This window comes from Xiphophorus maculatus, chromosome 15, assembly GCF_002775205.1.
Source record: "Xiphophorus maculatus strain JP 163 A chromosome 15, X_maculatus-5.0-male, whole genome shotgun sequence".
Lineage (NCBI taxonomy): Eukaryota > Metazoa > Chordata > Actinopteri > Cyprinodontiformes > Poeciliidae > Xiphophorus > Xiphophorus maculatus.
Genome location: NC_036457.1, coordinates 8,948,755 through 8,969,157, shown reverse-complemented (window position 1 = coordinate 8,969,157; position 20,403 = coordinate 8,948,755). Strand labels below are relative to the sequence as shown.

General features: G+C 39.7%; 1 protein-coding gene across 1 annotated transcript; it reads right to left on the bottom strand.

Moving 5' to 3' along the window:
- Window positions 1–1,126: 1,126 nt before the first annotated feature.
- LOC102222872 (PR domain zinc finger protein 1-like) lies at window positions 1,127–10,122 on the bottom strand. The gene is made up of 7 exons (XM_005802629.2): window positions 9,988–10,122; window positions 8,402–8,653; window positions 5,856–5,975; window positions 4,621–4,873; window positions 2,374–3,386; window positions 2,122–2,250; window positions 1,127–1,983 (listed from the first exon to the last, which is right to left on the bottom strand). The coding sequence occupies exons 1-7, from the start codon at window positions 10,012–10,014 to the stop codon at window positions 1,426–1,428; spliced, it is 2,352 nt and encodes a 783-aa protein (XP_005802686.1). The 5' UTR covers window positions 10,015–10,122; the 3' UTR covers window positions 1,127–1,425.
- Window positions 10,123–20,403: the final 10,281 nt, after the last annotated feature.

Sequence of the window (20,403 nt, the reverse complement as noted above, 5' to 3'; positions counted from 1 at the left end):
CAAGCTGGGACTTGAGTCGGGCTGGACTCAAGTCTGGAGTCCTCAAGTTCTCTGTCAACTGTCAACTGTCACCTTGGTGGTGGCAGCATTATTCTGTGAGGCTGTTTTACTGCAAGTGGTGCAATTCAAAACATGGATGGAATATTAATGAAAAATTCCTTAATTTCATCTCAAACCAAGAACTGGATGATTGAAACATGGTCACAGCTGTGTGTTCTAACAGGATCATTATTACAAGCATTAACACTGGTTTTGGATTAGAAAAAGCACGCTGATGTTAACCGTTTTGGAGAACCCTGACCTAAAATGTACTTAAAATCTGTCAACTTTGCTTGAAAATGCATGACATTTGAACTATGTGTTGATAACAAGCGTAAATGATTCATTACACCACCTGACCATTGAAACCCATCCTTTGTCCACTCTTCTTTGGTTTATATTTTGAGGTTTGTTGGCCCAAAAATTAGTTTTAAAAGTTATTTCTTTTATACATACATTCCTGAGATTCTCAATTTTGCCGTATTAAAAGCTAGAGCTGCATGAAATCGGTTTGATGGCGATATTAGAGCCATCACAAATGTTCTTTTTTTCCTCAAATACTGCAGTTCAACAAATTGCATTAATTTTTGCAAACATCTTAACTTGTTTGCCTAGTCATGATATTGCACATGCATGCTGAGTTAAAGTTTGCTGTTTGTGAACAAAACATCTACCGCCTGATTAAAACTGAAATCACAGTATATACATATCGGTTCAAAATTTGCAGTAAGACCATACTGATAGTGAGAATAGTGTAATTTTGTGGTAATTATATATTTTTTTCCAGGCTGAAGCGATGATACTTACTGGCGAATATCCAGAGACTCATAACAGGATGTTTATCTGCATCACTAACTCCCCACATCAGCCGAGTGCACTCACACAAAGGCAAGCATGTATACCAAACACGAACAATTGAGGTTTCCTCTGTGTCGTCATTTCAGCACTTAGCCCACTGACACTAGAGTCATGTTTGTACAGTCATTTTCACTTTAGCCACTCAACGTTAACACGGGCATGTGCACCCCAACTGGAAAACTCGGTCTTACACAGTGAGTCCACAAATATCATCACATTTTGGTAATAATTTATTGTTTCAAATGTTTAAAAATATGTATCCAAATATATAGCAAGTATTGAATTTTTACACACATTAGATTCAAATCAGTAACTGAATAAATTATAAAAACATAAGAATATTAAATCACTGAAGTCTGTTTTTTTCCCAGGTCATGCTGGCAATGTCTTGACTCTTGATGAGCTCAAATCCCTATTGAGTATATAGGCAATCCATGATAGAGATAAGGCTTTACTTCAAATAGGACAGTGACAGACAGCTGCTGAGTTGGCCTCTAAGGATTATTTGGTGGGATTAGCAGGTCAGTCTTAAGTCTCTGAAATGCAGCCTGACTCCAGCTTGATGCTTGCTGGTGGCAAAACCATGGGACTGTGATAATGCATCTGAGCAGCGGTACACTCCTCTGCTGATCTAGAGATGCTCAGTTCGGCCTTCCCTCTGGTAACATCTTGGAGGCTTAAGATATTATTATCTATCTTTTGTATCAGGTCAATGATGTTCCCTTTGTCTATCTCGGCCTCAGTGGCCACTACTTCTAGCTGCTCTGCGGCCTCACTCATGTCGAACCTCTCTATCTCAGAATTGACCCGTTGTAGCTCCTCTGGTGACAGCCTCCGGGATGCTGAGGGGGAAAGAGGGCAGAAGCCTTGGAGGTGCACCTGCAGGCTGCTGTAGTGAAGATACGTACTGGAGCAGAGAGGACAGCGGTGAGTCCCCTCCCCTGTATGCAGCCGCTTGTGAAGCTTGAGGTGAATAAATTGAGTAAATCGGGCTGGACAGAGCTTGCACTGGTAAGGCCTCTCACCAGAGTGTAATCTCTGGTGGGTCTTCAGGTTGCTAGTGCTGCTAAATCTCTTATGGCACACCTAAAAATAAAGCAACGTAAATGTAATAAATGCATCTATCGGTGTTCAAGCTTAGATGACATGATGGCTAGAAGTGTTAGCTCTTTTCAATATGTAGATTCAAGCTGTGAAATAATACTTCTAAAGTTACACACTTACCTTGCACTCGTGAGGTTTCTCTCCTGTGTGAACCAGGTAGTGTTTTTGCAAGTGTGCCAGCTGAGTGAAGTTCTTGTTACAGGTCTGACATTTAAATGGACGCTCGCCGCTGTGCACTCGCAGATGAACCTGAAAACAACATGTAAGAGCAATAGGTTTCGTTTCAGCTTTAGTATGCTCTTAAACACAGCATAGTCATTCAGTTATATTTCTTGCTAGTTATTTTCTTCAGGATCTTGATGTTGTACTGACCTTGAGATTGGACAGCTGCCCAAAGATCTTTCCACAGATGTTGCATTCATACCTAATCTTTCCATTTTGCCTTGTGAGTGGATAAGACAGGGTCTTGTAGCCAATGATCTGGCCTCCTCTCTTTTGCCTCCCAAGATCCAATGCATCTTCAGTATTGCTCTGAGTGGCAGAGGTAGGTGTGGAAGGAAGGTAGTTTGAGGAGGCAGCCGTAGCAACTGGAGGTGAGCATTCCCGAGGTGCAAAAGAAGGTTTTCCATGGAGATTAATGCCAATGGGTGGGGAGCTGGCCTTGATAGATGCAGTAAGGTCTGTGTAGACATTGGTGCAAGCAGAGTATTTGAAGTCTCTGAGGTCAGTTGAAGTATTCTTGAGGTAGTTTATCTTTTTGGAGTGGAGGTCATTGGTGTCTTTGTGGTCATTGTTTTGCATAAGACTGACGTCTTGTTTGCAGTTGGATGACACAAGTAAAAAGTCTTTGGAACCACTATCTGAAGGATGTAGAAAGTGTGCATAGTTGTCGAAAGGTAGAAACTTAGAGGATGTGGGCAAGTGTGGTTTCAGTTGTTCATTGTAGAATGGTAACGAATGCGGGAGAAGGCCCAGTGAGTAGTGAGGCAATAGATAGGGGCTCTCCCTGAAAGTGGAGTGAACATCCTTAGAAACACAAGGTTTTTGATGAAGTTCAGTTTTGCCAGCGTCTTGAGTGTGTTGCAGGGCGAAGTGCAAATTAGTTGGAATGGGAGTGCTTAATGCTGGCCTTTTGGCAGTAGAAGCGCTGTATGGTGCCAAAGATAGCAAAGGAACATATCTGTAGCCATGAGGGGACTCCAAGTTGGACTGCATTGGGTAGACAGTATTGGAACATAAGGGAAAAACTGGTACACTTGTTGAAAACACCTGACTGTCCTGGTGTCTAAGACAGATAGATTTAGGTTTGGAAGGTTCATCTCGGAGAATCTCAGAAACAGTGTGCCCTTGTTTTCCTTTCATCTTTTCACAAGCCTGAATCTGCTCTGATAGACAAATAGAAAATGGAGAGATGTCATTAGAATCAGATGAATTTAGTATAAAAATTCAAAAACTCAGCTAGCTACTACATTCCATTGAGTGATCTGTAAAGTTTTAATAATAATATACATCCAAGCATGTTCTTTTTATCAATCTGACCATTTTCGTAAATATGGAGTTAAACCTTTTTCACTAAGTTTACCTTTCAGAGTTTCCCACACCACTTAACCTTATAAAAAGTGACAGTAGGCATGACACAATCAACCTATGATCTGATGCAAATAGTATACAACCCATGGTTACAGAAACTGCTTTAGAGACCTAGTTATATAGACCTAGTTATATCTATATCTATATATATATAAAATCATCATGTAGATCTTTATGATGACCCACATATGACCCACATCTACATGGTACAGAAATTTAGACTTTCAGTCAGACTGAAATGGTCCTGAAGGTAGCTGGACATGTTCACTGAATCATGCACAGACATTACGTTTACAATAGCAGGACTTCTATAGTATCACATGTAAACAAGTGAATAGCCAGGAAGTCTTGTGGGTGGTGCTTTTATGGCCTCCTGCAGACTAGACAAAGTACTGAAGGTTGCAAACAGAGGAAGACAAAATACAGGGGTATGGTTGTGCATTTAACCTACTTTGGACACAGTTAACATCATCTCACACACTGGAGCGCAAGTCTTATCTTTTGTTCACTCCCTTCTTACCCTACCCTTCCACCTCTTAGCAAACAAACAAATAACACTGAGTGAGATATCAATCTTTCAGCGGGTCACCTTGTCAGGAAGTTAAAGTAGCCTTCCAAAGTCACTTCTTTTAAGAGCTAAATAAATAAAAGATGGTGCACCTGAATAAAGCCAATACCTTAAGTCACAACTACTGAGGGAGCACTGACATATGTAAACAGATAATATAGACTAAAAGGTTTAAAATAAGGAAAATGGTCTCATTTTACTTAGGTGCTACCTCTTTAGAAAATCCCCTCTCTGTTTCCATGACTGTTCTATCGTCTTTTGTACTCTCCTTCAACAAAGAGGCCATGGGTGTGACTGAGTAATTTTTTTAACACCCATACAAAGACTGTGTCAGCTGGTCAACTGTTTGACAGGGAGCTCTTCACTGTGACAATCTAACCGGAATATGTGTCAAAGCATAGGTTTTGGGGTGGTTTCGAGTGACTTTTATGAGATTTTATTCAATCTAAGCAAACACTTACCATTTGTCTTAATAGCTAGTTGGCCACGATGAGGGTAGTTGCAACGCTGGGCAAGTTCAGAGCTGTACCACACCAGAAGCTCCTGATCTGGCTGAAGTGGTTTGATTGTGTAAAAGAAGATGTCCAAACCTATCTGGCAGGCAACCAGATTCTGCTCTTCTACTGATCTTGCTGGGTTGACATAACGCATCCAGTTGCTTTGTTCCTCATTCAAACCATCCAGGATATGGTGAAGTTGCCCCTCTGAGAAGACCTATAATACAAAACAACATTGAAATTATGGAAAGTAGTTCTGGTAATAATGAGACAGGCAGCACTGTAATATGATCTGACTTCAGAATCAGGATGTCAGTTTCCTAGTCTGTTTATGGTAAGCATTATATATATATGTTCAGCTTAAGAAGTAGCATAGGGCTGGTTGCGGTGTAGCAACTCATCTAGATTTATGAAAGCAACACTGAATGAGACATTCTCAGTATGACTGGATTATAGTACGATATCTCGCCTACTGCCACCATGAGCTAGGACAATTGTGGAGCAGATGTCCTTTACCTTCTCTTTCCATCTCTACTTTTTCTGCTGTCTGCAGCTATGGAGCAGTGCTCTTGATTGATTCATGGCTAACAGACCATCTCCGTTTAAGCTACTCAAAGGTCAGATAAGCCTGGTATTAGTTCAAGGTTACCAGCCCTGTGCTTCTGAATTGCAATGGAGCTTGTGTGTAATGGAAGATCTTCTGGTGTTGCTGATTTGTAACATCGCAGTTCTCAGGCTCAAAGCCACTTCCTCGCTTAGTCAGTGTGAGAATGTGAGTCTGGAGAAGTGCGGACATGTATATGGTGTATTTACTGGCAGTGATACCACTGCTGAGAGAAGCAGAGAGAGAAGAACCACTGCGTCACTGAAACCAAACAGCTGTGTGTGCCTGGGTGTGTGGGCGTGCATGTGTGTGTGTGTATGTGATTTCAGACAGCCTTGCTCAGTACTGGCAATCAGTTTTGCATACGTGTTAAACACACGATTAATCCTCCATCTAGTGCAATACCCAAGCATTGACAAGCAAACTTTTCTTATACAGGATGCCTCTCCTTGACCACAACTGCAAACCAGCGCAATGACACTGTTATAGAAAGGTCCCTGGTTGGAGCTGCAGGATGTGAACAGTTCTGAAACACACACCCTTGCATTTAGTTTTCAAACACCCAAATCCAGAGCCTCACATATTGCATACTTACCCTCCAGAAGTATCTGCTGTCAGCATTTTTTGGCAGAGTTTTGCTGGTGTAGCTTTCGCCAACAAGAGGACCAAAACGGGTACCCTTTGGAATCAACTCCTTACTGGTCACTCCAAGCACCTGTTCAATAAGAAACATACAGAAACATACAATTACAGATTAGTTCACAAATGGAGAGAACAAAGAAGACAGAATAAAGAAGGCAGAATAAAAGACAGCTTTTTTGATAAAAGCTGTCTTTTATCAAAAGAAAAGACAGCTTTTCTTTTGATAAGAAAGCTGTTTTATCAAATTTTGCATTACAAATCAACTTCAATGTGATTAAATAAAGTAATGCAGTGTTTTGGAAAACTATTTGCTCCCTGGCATATTTCTTGTTTTAAATATCAGAAAACAACAACTTGAGTAAATTCCAAAAAAACTGTTTTCAAATTATGTCTTCAGTTAAGGAAAAAATACATCACAGCCAATGTGAAAAGATAATTATCCACCTTTCTAAGACATGAATTCACTCTGACTAGACACATTTTTAAATAGCTGAGTTAAATTTCACTAACACCCACGTCTGATCACTGCCTGACTTGCATAATCAAGAAGTAACTTAATAAGGGCCTGTCTGACAGCAAGATGTAGGTTAAAAGATCTCAAAAAGTAACATGTCATAACCTAAGCAAAATGTCATATAAATCACTTGACCTAGAAAGATTTATAAACAATTTCTAAGGCTTTGAGACTCCACAGAACCACACTATCCACAGTGAAAACATTTAAAAAAGCAGGGAACTTTCCCAGGGTAGCAGAATTTCTCTGCGAAATTACATCAAAGTACATAAAAAACTCAATCAATGCAACCCATATTATTATGTCAGGTACTGCAGGCTTCACTTCTCTCAGTTAGGTCAGAGTTCATGACTCAATTATCTTAAATAAATTGGGGAGAAAAAAATTGTATCCAAAGGACAATCCAAAGGCCAAAACATAAACAAAAAGAAGACAGAGGCCAGTCTGTCATTTGCCAGTTTGTTGATCCTCAAATATTTTGGTAAAATCTAATGTGGACTGCCTAGAAAATTGTTTTCGGTATACATCTCATTACGAATCACACTGTGATACTAACAACATTTCAAACAAAGCAGGACACTGTCACTTCTAGGTTTATCACTTGAGTGATACTGCCAGTATAAATAAACAGTGATTCTGTTAATTTATTGGTAATGATAGTTGCAGGACACCACCAGTTCAGTTTTAGGCACAGTTCCTGTTTAAAATAGTGTCAGATTGATTTGAAAAGATTTTGTAATGTTAATAAATGAAATTATAATTTATAGACAGCTATTTTGTATTGTTCAGGTTACCTTTGCCTGATATTAAAATTTCTGTGATAATCTGAGACAAGTAAGGACAACAAAACAACAAAACGTAGAAGAGAGTCTGGCCGATAATATTTTCATACAAATTTTAGGTGAATTGCTAGAAAGTTGCCATCTTCTTATTATTTTTACAAGGCAGCAGATTTTATTGTGTCAGATCTTTCACACTGAATTATGATATGGCACAATCTTTTACCCATATTCTGAATATTTCATAAGCCAGTCGTCAGAGATTTCTGTAGTTTCTCTACCACATTAAAATTTCACCACTGCTGTTGTTCTGTGACCTCCAGGTGTGAAACTCACTCCTCTATCTCCAGCCTTCCAGCTGAAGAAGATAGGATAAGGTGTCATGGTCACACCCCGACTGGTGAACTACACCAGGTTACATTTTTGTCAAACCTAAAGCATAAAGGCACATATAAGGTATTCTTTCACCTGTGAGTGATTCTAATATAGTGTCTGTAGCAGGATGAGTTTGACTCTGGTTCATCTACTTAGTTTTGTTCTTGATGGCTTTATTTCAGTTGCGCTTGTGTTGCAGATCACTGGTTGTCTGTGCTAAAAGACCCCAGGCAAGCCTTGTTAAAAGGTGAAAGTTGTAAGGTAAGTATTCAACTTTGGACAGATAATCTACTTCCTGTGACTACGTTTGAAAACCATACTTTCTCTATAGATTCAGCCACACAACTTTAGATTTGGTGGACAATTTTGACTAAGCCAGACACACCTATGTTTTAAATAGCCAGACTTCTGGCTATTTAAAAGATTATTTCAGGTATTTCCTATTTGATGAGTCCCCATGTGTCAGCTTTGCTTTAGGGTCTAATTTGTCCCTGGAACAAAGGGATCAGAATCTTTGCTAGCTCCTAATCACAGCCCCCTGTGTCTGAGTGCCGGGGGCTCAGCCATTGTTTCCGTCTTTGCCACGGCACACATGCAGGAGGGAGGAAAGGCTCAAATTAGACAATAACATGTCAAGTACATCCCGCCTGAGGATGGATGAGTGGACGGAAGGATGTTGGAGTGACGCAAAGAAAGTCTGTAAAAACATAAACAACTGCTCCGTTTATGCTTAGATGTTTTTGATTTAGGGATTTTACAGTATAATTCCAATGCCATGCTTTTGTTAAAACCCCACATATTGTATAAGAGTAGGAGGAAAGTCTTACATACCTCTGTAGAACTGTAGCAACGTTTCAGGGCAAGGTTTCTGGGCAAAGACCTCTCGGCTCTTGTTTTGCCATGGCTTTTGGACTCTTCCTCCAGGGGATGGTCTTTCACAATGTAGGTGCACTGCTCCTCAAAGTTGGCTTCGCTCCACGATCTCATATCTACATTTTGTGTACCTGTCACAGAGGTAGCTCCTATGCTCTGTGGTGACCTCTCTGAGGTTAGCATGTCTGTGGTGCATTCAGAAGACGAGGCCTAGGGAGGAGGAAAGGGCAAAATATTTGGGTGAGCGGTAAATCAGACCATATCAATAAAAACATGCTGGCTGTTGGATTGTAGAGATGATAGAGGCTTTTTTTCCAGCTACCACGAATGATGTGGGTTCTTTTTTGCAAACAAAAACAGGTTTCCTTTACAACACATCCACCCAACACATCAAGGCTCACTTTGGAACTCTTGTTGACACAATATGCCATTGTCTTTTCATTTCACAGCAAAAAAAAGAAATACAGCTGTACCACGAAAAGTCAAGCTTTGAATTGATCTTGAAGTAGATTTTGGAGTGTAATGTGAGATATATCATAGAGGAGGTAGTTATAGTTCCAGGAATAAGACTCTTTCCATCGGCTGCTACCGGACAAACAAACTTCAAAGTGAAACCTGCCCAATTAGCCCCACTGTCCCACACATCCTGTGACTCTGAATCACCACCCCGAGGCTACAGTGGAGGTTCCTTTGCACGTCAGCCCTGAAGCAGGACCACTTTCACAAGGAAACTAACACTCCTTGTGTATCAACCCGACTTCCTCTGAATTGACTTGGCATTTTGCCAGACCTGAACTCTTCTTTTTCTCTTTCTATCTGATCTTTCTATCTTTCTCACTATTTCTCTGTTTCACCTCAACAAGATGTGGTCAAGTAGCTCAGCCCTCACAAAAGAAATGTGCCGTATATGATAGGATGATATACAGAGTGAAAAGATGATGAAAGGTTTGTGACACACAAACACAACATGCAGAGCTAGTGCTTTATTAATCTCTTCACTTTGCTGCTCAGATAATGATTGATAAGCACTAATATTGGTAAGCAGTCATTTGACTCATGTTCTTCCCTGATAAGAAACCACATTAAATGCAAAATCTAAACCTTATTAAAGACTTAACCATCTAATGTAGGCTCAGAGAAGCTAAAGCAACAGATTTATTATCTGGGAGAAAAACAAGAGAGAATGGACGCAGATAAAAATGCAACGAGATGAGATTTATGGAGGATGTTTCAGCCTTTTTTCTCTGAAGTGTGTCGCCACAGCTGACTCGGAATGACTGTCACAAGTGTGACAGCTCACTTTGAAACCATTCAACCTAGTGACACAGCAGAAAATATACTCTGGAAATCAAGACATGAGTCAAGAGCTGTATTACCATGTATCAGTTTGACTCTAGAAAGCACAATTAAACTCTGTCAGACACTTCTTCCTGAGAGACAGAGATGTGTCTATCAGTTAAAGAGAATAACTAAATTAGAAACCGATTCCCCAGACAGTCCTTCAGATAGTGATATCAATGATTTTATGAATGTATCAGACTTACTTTAAAGCCTTGAGAGGAGCCACACATAAGGCAGGCTGTCTGTGCTCTCCTAGAGGTTGAGTTTCTATTCTCTGCGTCTCTTGTCTTCTGTCACTCACCCGACCACAGCCTACCTAAGCGTGGCTGACTGTGCAGTCAAACCTTTGAGTCTGGAGGAGCTAAGGTGCATTTCTGAGACTATACGAGAGTAAAACACTCCCTTTTCCTGCTGTGCGCCCTCCTCCTTCTCTTCCTCCTCCACTCCCCCCCTTTTTTTTTTACCCCATGTTGACTCCTCCTTAGAGTGGTTATATTAGCGTGTGTGTATGTGTGTGTCATTGTGTTGCCCTGAGGCATAAGGCTTTCTCCAGGGGGGTCCGTTGGCTGTCACAAAGCTATGTCCGGATCACACAAATGCATCTTCATTTTCTGAAAATTGCTCTCTCTCTCTGTGTGCAAAAAGAAGGCAAACCTGTGTTGAGATTGTGAAATGCTAAGCAAGAATGGTTTGTTTGGAACTGTTGCTTCCTTTCCCTTAGACGTTATTTGAAATGAATGCAAAATTTTATGTCATACAATTCAGCAAAAGTTTTGTCATTTAGAACTCAGAGTTTCTTTAAAGAAATGACAAAGAGTTTCTTTGTCATTTCTCTTTTTAAAAACTCTTTACATGTAAATCTAGAGCACCTTTTAAAGTGCTTTAGGTTTCAGCTGCCTATTTTTATTTTTGTATTTTCAGTAGAATGTAGGTTTGTTAAGATACTTACTTATGTCTTACCAATTAGTCATTCTGATATATAAAAAAAGGTCACCTAATCGCAAACGACACACCAATGTTGTCTCTTACAGAACAGACAACTGTAAAAGAAAAAGAAAGAAAAAATCTATATATAAATGTAGACTTTTTGTCTCCAGCAGCCTGTCACCAAACTTGTTTCTTGTTTTCTTAAGGTCACAATGTAGAAGTATGCTGTTATGGTCAAGTACAAGTACTCGACTGGATATCTGAAAAAAGCAACTAAAGTTAAAAAAAAAACTCCAGAACCTGCAAGAGTTCAAAAAATTTCAGCATGATACAGTAATATCATGCCGTCTGTGCAATAAGTTAAGCCATTAACTTTTCTAACCATGATGTACTCCACATTATGCTGTTAGTGATATTAAAACAAATTGGAAGTGATTGTGAACAGCAAAAAAAAAAAAAAAAAAAAAAAAAAGAAATCACACAGGTGGCCAAGTTTCTGTAACCCCCAGGTAGCTACAGACTAGAATGGATGGGTTTTTTTTATGGCTGGGCAGTTGAATCCAAGCCTTACATCATTAAGTGCAAGACAAAGTGTCAGATACTGTAGTGTTACAGGGAGCGAAAAAATTTTAACCATCAGGATGAACCCAGCGACATGACAGCAACAAAAGTCCAACATTGTTTCAACTTTCTTGTGTCCCATTGCTAGCACATCTACATGTACGAGCTCAATAATTCTCATACACAAATTTCACTGGTTGCTGGGCTGGAGGAGGGAAAATGATACTGCCTGCCATGTGTCAAACCTATAAACGCAGTGGTTGAAAAGAGTGGGCCGACAGCCTGCTAAATGGTACGGTGCTGATAATTTTAGTTTTTCTTCTCTTATTTTCTTGAAGATGTTTTGACACTGACCTAAACAGCTTCTTCAGTTATACCTTTTTAGCTTGGCTCCTACAAAATTGAAGGATTCTTTTGAGGTAAAATGTTTTTAAGAAGCAAGAAAAGAAGCCCAGTTCCTTTGGAAAGCAAATGAGACAATAATTTAGGTAATAGTGAATTTCCAAACAACTAAACTTGCTTGTTCTACAAGTATACAAAAACATGTGCTAACATCTTTCAAACAGCTTACCAGCAGTGTGCAGCAAAATATGAGGATGCAACTTAGAAAAAACTTGGCATGATTTCAAAGAAATAAGCTAAACATTCCTGCTAGTAACCACAGGAGACATTTCCCAGGAATAGATATAGAATACCAGTTTATTATTTCGAGAGACTTCAAAGTAGTTTGCGATTTGTAATTTTAATTGCAATGTTTTATTCTCATGTTTAATTGAATCCTACTAAAATAACTGAAATCCCAGTCTAATTATTACTGTGGAAGAGTTTACAAGTTTCTGAATCCAGAAAAATTCTTAAAACTGAAAACAAAAGTTAACAAAGTTTACTTTAATGCACTTTTTTTGTTTTGTTTAGTTTTTTGCTTTAAACACTTAATAAACAAGCACATTAAACATATAATAAAACAGCAATCAAGAAGATTTTGTAACCTGAATCCACAGTGAGAGGACAATAAATAAGTGTCACTACTAGATTGTTGGAAGGAACGTGCCTTTTACAACAGATTCACTTGCATGTTCTGGTTATAGAAACCAGTCATCAGTGTGTTGAAGCAAAGGTAAGGTCCAGGAACTGTGTGTGTTTAGATCTGTACTTTGTGTTGATCTGTAACCTGACTTTCAACTGAAGTCTCTTTCCGCCCTCATTTGGTTGGCTGCCAGCCATTTCGGGAATTATCTGAAATTCTCCAACCTGTCATCCACGCGTTTGACACACGACATACCGTAACAAGCAAGCAATCTGTTTCCTTATTTCCTTTCGCGAGTGCCTTCACCTTATGCATTATTCTGTTACTTTCTCCCCTGTAGAAACATTCATATCACAGGATTCTGTTTCTTGCACACACACTCCTTTGTTTTCATGTCGTTTTGTCCTTCCTTTCAGGCTTCCTGTCCCATTCACCACACCTGACTAAGCTACTAATTACGGCTGCTGACATGAGCCACCATGTAATTTAAAATCCACTTCTCTCTCACTGTTTGGTTCTGTCTCTTTGCCTTCAGTCATTTCATTCAACACCTTCTATTCAGTACTTTTCTCCTCCACCCCCACCTCCTGTTCCTCTCTAATACCTCTTTATCTGAACCTTATCCCCACTCAATCTATTACTCCGAGGGCCTGTGCTGGTAACTCACATATGACAACATGTGTGAGTTCAACATTTTTAGTTGAAGTTACACAGAGATTCTTTGGTCATGTATGTGTAGATGCTTTCGATGGTGAATATGTATTCCTGCCCATTTAGTTGGAAGGAGGCTTTGATTGTGCGATATCTAAAATTGCATTCTTAGAATGGCAGGACGTTGAGTAGACCAAAGGAAGAATGAAAAGAAGTCACAAAGGTCGTAATAAGGAAATGCTGAATTCATTCCCGATCAGCAGAAATGCTAGTTACGTGGTGACGAATTCTTACATTTGATGTTAGACGTGTTAAAATCCAAGATTTCCGCATTCCTCAGGGTACAGTCCTCCATAACCATTGCGCGTTCACTCACTTTTTGTACTTCCTCTACTAAGTGTGCAAGTGATTCTACTCAAAACATTTCCATGAATTCATATTTTTTTTAAAGTTGCATGTCCACTGTGTTTTTTTAAAATGAATTTTGATGGAGATTTAGGATTCACTACCTTCTTGTCCAGATATTCAGTGCCCTCCCTAACTACTAATTCTGCTTGTGAGGGGGGGGGGATAAAAATCCACACATCCATTGTCTATACCAGCCTGTCCCTACAGGGTCGCATAGAGCCAGTTGTCTACCTCCAGGTGTCATTGAACAAGAGGCAGAGTACATCCTGGACAGGATGCCATTCCATCACAGAGCAGAGACAGAATAATTTGGTTTTAGTAAGACTTTGTAAGCTGAAGAAGACACTCTTTGCACACATTCCTAGACTTCAAGCTTTGCAAAAAAAATAAATAAATAAAATTCCTCTCCCACGACACGCCCCAGTTGTTTGTAAGAGAACTTTGGGTCCTCATCTAGAATTGCTTGTCACAGTTCCCCTTGTTTTAGAAAGTTTGATTTGTGCTCTAACTGAACATCGCTCTGACTGTCACAATATGCTCTTTCATGTCAGAGATTATTGCTGCTCTGGTGAAGTTAGAAGCCTTCAGCACTTTCCATCATCAGCCTTCAACAATCTTTGATTGATTTATTTTTTTTATTTATTTATTTTTTGACAAAATTGTTGCATTAACAAGTGTCAGCTATAACTTATGGCCCAAAAATATCCAATAGATTCTGTAGGTGTAGGTCTGGCAAATATACTCATATTAAAATTTGTTGGTTTTCTTAAAGAAAAGTTTGTTTGACATTATAATAGTAGATAAAATTTATTTAAATGCTTTTCGTACTTTTTTTTACATGCACTTATTAAAACAAAATGTGTTTCTTACAGGAACAATACTCAGAAGGACAGCTTATCAGAAGTAAATGGCACTTGAAAGAAGAAAGCTTGTTCAGCAGAAATTAAGAGTTTCTTTTGAGGCCTCTGTAAACGGCAGAGGCAGCTTCATCTCTGTGATTTTTATGCTTCGACCTGTATCTGCCTCGGGTCATTTCTCACAGCAGGACTAAAAGTAACCACTCCTTTCTTTTCACCTCCTACTCTGCAAGATGGGGACAGAGATATTTGTCTTTGCCTGTTTTATAACCCGTTAAGGGTGATACGTTCAATCCAGCCACCCGACTCGAAGTACGGGTGAGAAACATATTTTAAACGTGTGTCATAATTCTGTTGTTGACACATTTTAATCAACTGACTAAAATCAGTTGACTTCCGTGTTGTGATGTTAACAACTTGTCATGCTTCATGTTTTGGTTACGTTCCACCACCTGACATTCTCCGGAGCTTGTGGCTGAGAATCCCCCACACCCAACTTGCAGCCGTAAGTCTTCCGGACTGTAATAATTTCATTGAGATAACATAAGCTCCACTGACATGACAGAAGGAAAATAAGTCAAATGCATATGATCTGAGGAAGCTTAATCTGTTTTTTCTAGATGTTGTATCCACTTCAGTTGCGGATATGAATAAATGTCAGCACTGCGCCTCAGACACCACCCACTGAGGCCAACGGCCGTCTCTCCTCAACTGCTGGATGATCCCTTGTTGACAGACCAGGAGTTATTATCGAGGTTTCAGGGCTACAAGGAATGCTTCTGTACTTCAACACAGATGTTTTTTTTGAAACTTTACGAAACCACCCACAGAGATCACCAGAAAGAACATTACTTTCAGCTCATCGATTAAAAGAAGCTTCTTGCTGACCTTGCAATGAAAAGGGATGACCAGCACTGACATCACAGCAACAATGGGTTAAGCTCCTCAGCAAGTTACAGTGCCATTGCAAACTTTTTACACCTTCTGTCACAATAACATTCTCAACTTCAACTTCAACTTCATCTTTGTTTTGTAAGAATTCTCTGTGACAGACCAACATAGTGCCAAGTAGCTTGTAATTTCTCAACAGGAAGTTATGGTAAATGTTTTTACAAAACATTTTTTGCAATTCCAAAATATCTGAAAACTGTGGCTTTGGCATTAAGTCCCCTTGAGTCAGTATCTTGTAGAGCCACCTCTTGTTGCAATTGCAACTTTAAGTCTTCTGGGATATACTTAAACCAGCATATCACTAACATTCATCCATCTTTCCATCAACTTTTTCCAGTTTCCCTGTCCATGCTGAGAAAAAGCATGGATATCTTACATACTGATCCCCAAAGTATATGCAACCGTCGTTGACTGTGGGATAAGAAGTGACGTTTTTTTCCAATCCTGATTGCAAAAGCAGCATAACAATTACCAGGTATTTACAGTATATTAAAAGTCAATAATTCTGTTAAATTCTAAACGTTATTTGCTATAAGCAGGCATATATAAGTTGTTCATTATACTGCATTTAAAATGTTAATTAGATATACATTTGTGGGCTGGAGAAGCTACTTTTATAATATTTAAACCCTTTTTTTCAACAGATGATTAAATAAACTTTTTTATTTTGCAATATGCTTCATTCAATGTATAAATATGAATCAAAACATAACTCTGCACATCACAGCAATAAATATGAAAGCCTTAGTTGTGATCGCACCTTGATATTGGCACTAGACTATTAGACTTTCAGTCAACAGACCTTTTCTTTTTAGCTAGTGGCAGTATAGGATATGTGAACCCTCCCACGCCTGACTATAAAGACGCTCCTCACATTGTTTTTGCTTCCTCTTGATTACTAAACCAGATTATGATGACCATCAGAGTGACACAGCATCCAGGAAGCAGTGTACATGTACTTTAATACAAAAATAAGTATCCTAAAAAAATCTAAGATATTCACTCAATACAGGAATTTTCAGATTGAGTTTGTTTAGGTTCGGTTTATCTAGTTGTTTGACTCTACCATTCATATCTCCCTGTCTCTCCAAAGAGCAGCCAAACAGCATAAGTCTCATCCACTGCCCTCAGATTCTTGCTGGACTTCTGGATCACCATCATATTGACTTAAACCTTCACAGTGGTGTCGCACTGACAGGCCTGATGCAGTTTCCCCTATCTACACACAGCCAATGCTTCCTCTGCTGTATCCTGAAAAGCGAGGCAGAATGAGTGAGTTTGAGCCCTGCCACAAGAGCTGGCACAATAAGCTTGAATGTACTTTTTCAAGCTGGTTTATTTGTTGTATCTTGTATTATTAGAACTTGTGTTGCAGACAATGATGGTGGCAGAACACTCACACTGAGAGCAGTTCATCTGAAAGTCAGTGGACACATATGATTTTGTTGTTTTGACTCAGAATTCAAGTGGGCAAAATAACTATTTAGTCACTGTTTCATTTAACAAACCCAGAAAGGATAGGTAGCGCTTGCGATTGATTTTTTTTTTTTCATACTGCAAGTAAGATCTCGTTAGCTTTGAAAATAATTTGAGGTGAAGAATTTTTATTTGATTTTTAAAGCTACAAAATTGTGAGAAATAATCCCATGTCAAAAACTAACAACGATTAGTTTATTTGGAATTTTTGCAAAACATTGAATCACTTAAAAAAAGAAAAAAATAACTCTCCTGTTTAACTTTGTTCCCAGTACTGCTGCATTTTTCTGCTTTGCTTTTGGCCATGTACTATATTTTACCTGATGTAGTTATGCGCTATATGTGATCTGCTGTATTTTTAAGGTGTAAGGTTTATTGCAGGATAACTAACTTATGATGTTTTGAAGGGATGTAATTTCCTTCAAAACTACAAGTTAAAAATCTTACAGTGAGACATGAAAGAACAAAATGAGGATTGGAGGATTGATCTCCAGAAACTTCATATCCTCTGATTTTAACACATTTTGATGATTGTTTGTAGTATGTCTTTCCCTGTGTGCGATAAAAACAACAGTCATAGTCATGCACCAATTGAGTCTCTACTTGAGTTGTTTTGAGGCTAGTTTTGACTGCTGCTGACTGGTAACCCACCATTTTGTGTAACTGCTACATTTCTAGAAACTCACGTGTCGTGCCTATGCCAGTGACACAATGAGCTCATCTTTCACGATGACTAAATTCTCTCTGCATTCAACAGCTGTAAGCCTATAAAGGAACCGGTGCGAAGCTGTAATTTCCTGCTTGAGTAAAAGCGCGGGAGTGCTGTCCTGTCCATCATAAAAGGAGGAATTTACCACCATTCAACGACATCTGTGACATCACCAGGTGCCACCATGTCTGTCAGCTCATCTAGGTCTGCATCTGTGTTGCAGAAATACTCACACACACACACGCACACACCCACCCCCACACACGCATACACTCACACACAATCTTCCTCATAAGACCAGTCAGACGGCTCCGTCCTGCACCTGTCTCCAGCCTTAACTGCGCCAGTCATTACTAAAGTACCCGAGCCCCAGTGTCAACTGCAAAATTACAGGGAATGCGCCTACACGTATTTGTTTTGCATTTTAAAAGGGTAATATCTGTCTGCACGCAAGCTATATATTAATTTCTCCCACTAATTGCTCCTCCCCTTCTTTCTTTGACAGACCAAGAAAAACAAAGCTGGTCAGGTTCAAAGACAGAGGAGATGATGGCCACTCACTGATGGTTAGGGGTGTGTGTGTAATGACAAGGGGAAGCTTATCATTTATACCTTGCTTCTTTGGTCTCTGCTGGCTTCACCTCAGCGATTACAAACCACGTTTCCAACCCAGTTACAGCTCATCTTTGTTCTCCCACTTTGCATGTTGTTAGTAAAAACCAATTAGGGCAAGGAAGTTAGTGTGTTGAGAGTGTTCCAAAATGGAAATGCACCTTTGGCAAGATTTTATGCGTGAGTGTAATCAGGAAAGAGTGCTCTGACAAGTTTGTCAAGGAAGAAAACAATCTGCCCTTGACTGAGAGATAAGGATCTATCTCTTGACAGTGAGGTTTGTTTTGGGTTTTTTTTTTTCATCTGGATTACTTTGGCGGTGTAAATATGAACAAAGTGCACGCACGAGCAATCAAAGGCACTCAACACCTGAATTTTCTTTTTCTTTACCCTGTCCTTTTGTCCTCGGCTCTTTCAGCGAGCTGGCTTTGAGTAACCCGAGTGCTCTCTTTCCCTTTTCAGCATGATCAGGGCAAACTTCAGTCGTCTTCAGGGCCGTCTGACTTCACCTTATTGTGTCTTCTAAAATATGTTTTCCTGCCAAATAAAATCAGGAATGTGTGTCTTAATAGGTACAGACAGAGTGTCATTCGCTGTTTCATCAGTGTTATCCAGAGGTGACAACACCTGACCTGTTCAAACATCCCAATGGTTGCATTTTAAAAGCTTAACACTGAGTCTCACTCTTGGTATTTTACCCGATGGCACAGACAAAACAGATTTAGTATTTCCTATCATCTGTGAGATAATTCCATCCACCCTACATGGAAGCTGTAATCATTCTGGATCTTTGATAACATCCTTTAGTCTGAGGGGGCGCAGGTTGGACTGACCTAGTGCCACACTGTTATTCAGGCCCTGGCTAATCACAGCAGGGAAGGAAGCAGTCCCCTGTCATCTGAAAGCATCCCTATTACTGCTTGTTTTGTCATGTTCACATCCCTGAGACCGTTGTCATTACAGTCAAGAGGCTGTGGCTCTAGAACAGTCTGTGATAAACTGCACTTTCAGGTGACAACGTTTATTATGGGAATTAAATACTATTGTAGGAACTTTACCATATTTACAGTGTCCTGAAGAAGCAGTGGGTTATTTGTGAGCAGGAAGGACAACAATGTACATATTACAACAGTTTTTACAAAAAAGAATCTAGAAAGGGTGGCATGAATTTGTTTCCTCTGTACTCTGGCAGTATCAAATCAAATCCAGTGAAACCAGCTGCTCTCAAGACCTCAGAGGTTTGTGGACAGACAGCGTTATGAGGACCAGTGACTACAGCAGACATGTGAGGGACAGAGACTGGAGGAATTTAAAGCAGGGTTGGGCAATAAAACTAGAACTGAACACTCCCTACCTCATCTGACACGCAAAGCAATAAGAGCATTGATCAGCAAAGTGGCCAAGAGGCCAATGGTAACTCAGAGGAAGCTGCACAGACCCATAACTCACTGGAGAGAATCTGTCTACTGGGAAATTGGTAGTCATGCAATTCTTAAATTTGGCGGTACAGGTAAATGGCAAGAAGAAAGTCATTGTTTCAACAATTTACAATAAGCTATAAGTTTTGGCCCTCATAAAAGATGTAGATCCATACAAGCCCAAAAAGGTGATTCTACAAGGCATTAACTTAAAAAATATTCAAAAAATAACATGTATGCTTTTTGTGCCACTTCACAGGTCTATGGTATTTTGTGTTGGTCTATTATATCAGAAAAAATGCTAAAAAAAAAAACACATAAGACTTCTGGGAGTTTGCTTCGTATCAGAGTAAGAAACTGGAACATCACCAGTTTTGCTTACAAGTATGATTGCTCTTAAGGTGTGAAAAGAGCTTGTGTGAGCTAGTTGATTAATTGGTTAATTGAGCAATAGCTCAATTAGCTTATTGAGGGATATCATTTAAAAGTTTGTCCAATCATCTCGACTATGGATCAGTAGCTTCCCTTCTACATCGCTGTTTAATCAGGTGTCAAACAATGGCAGCTTCAAACAGGAGTCAGTCAGAGAGAGGCCATGGAGATTTTTGAATAGGATAACCTTGTAGTAACCCACTGCAGTAAAACACAACAGGTGGTCATCCCTCTTTGTATGCTGCAACGGAGGCAGGTGCTTCCGACTATGGACGGACAGATCACCGCTGACCCTGGACAATGGGGGGAAAACAAAAAGAAAAAGAGGTGTGATTCACTCGTGGACACCTCCAGCGCAGTCCAGCTCTGTGTGAAATATACAAGTGCATGAACTCACCGTTGTACAAGCGTGGAAAGGCCAGGTTACAATTCAAACACACTCATTCAAACCATTAGTGTTGTTCTCCCCCTCAAGTTGTGAAGGAAAGCAGAGGTGTCCAGAACACAATAGGCCCTTTACACATATTGCAGCTAATGAACAAACAGGAAGAGACCCGCTTTGCATTTGGAAATGTGTTGCTGGAGTTGAG

Excerpts from the sequence above, each read along its gene's own strand:
- LOC102222872 (XM_005802629.2), bottom strand. The coding sequence starts at position 10,014 with ATGTGTGGCTCCTCTCAAGGCTTTAAA. Across the intron at positions 8,654-9,987 it reads GCTCCTCTCAAGGCTTTAAA|GCCTCGTCTTCTGAATGCAC; the intron begins GTAAGTCTGATA and ends CCTCCTCCCTAG. Across the intron at positions 2,251-2,373 it reads GGCAGCTGTCCAATCTCAAG|GTTCATCTGCGAGTGCACAG; the intron begins GTCAGTACAACA and ends TGTTGTTTTCAG.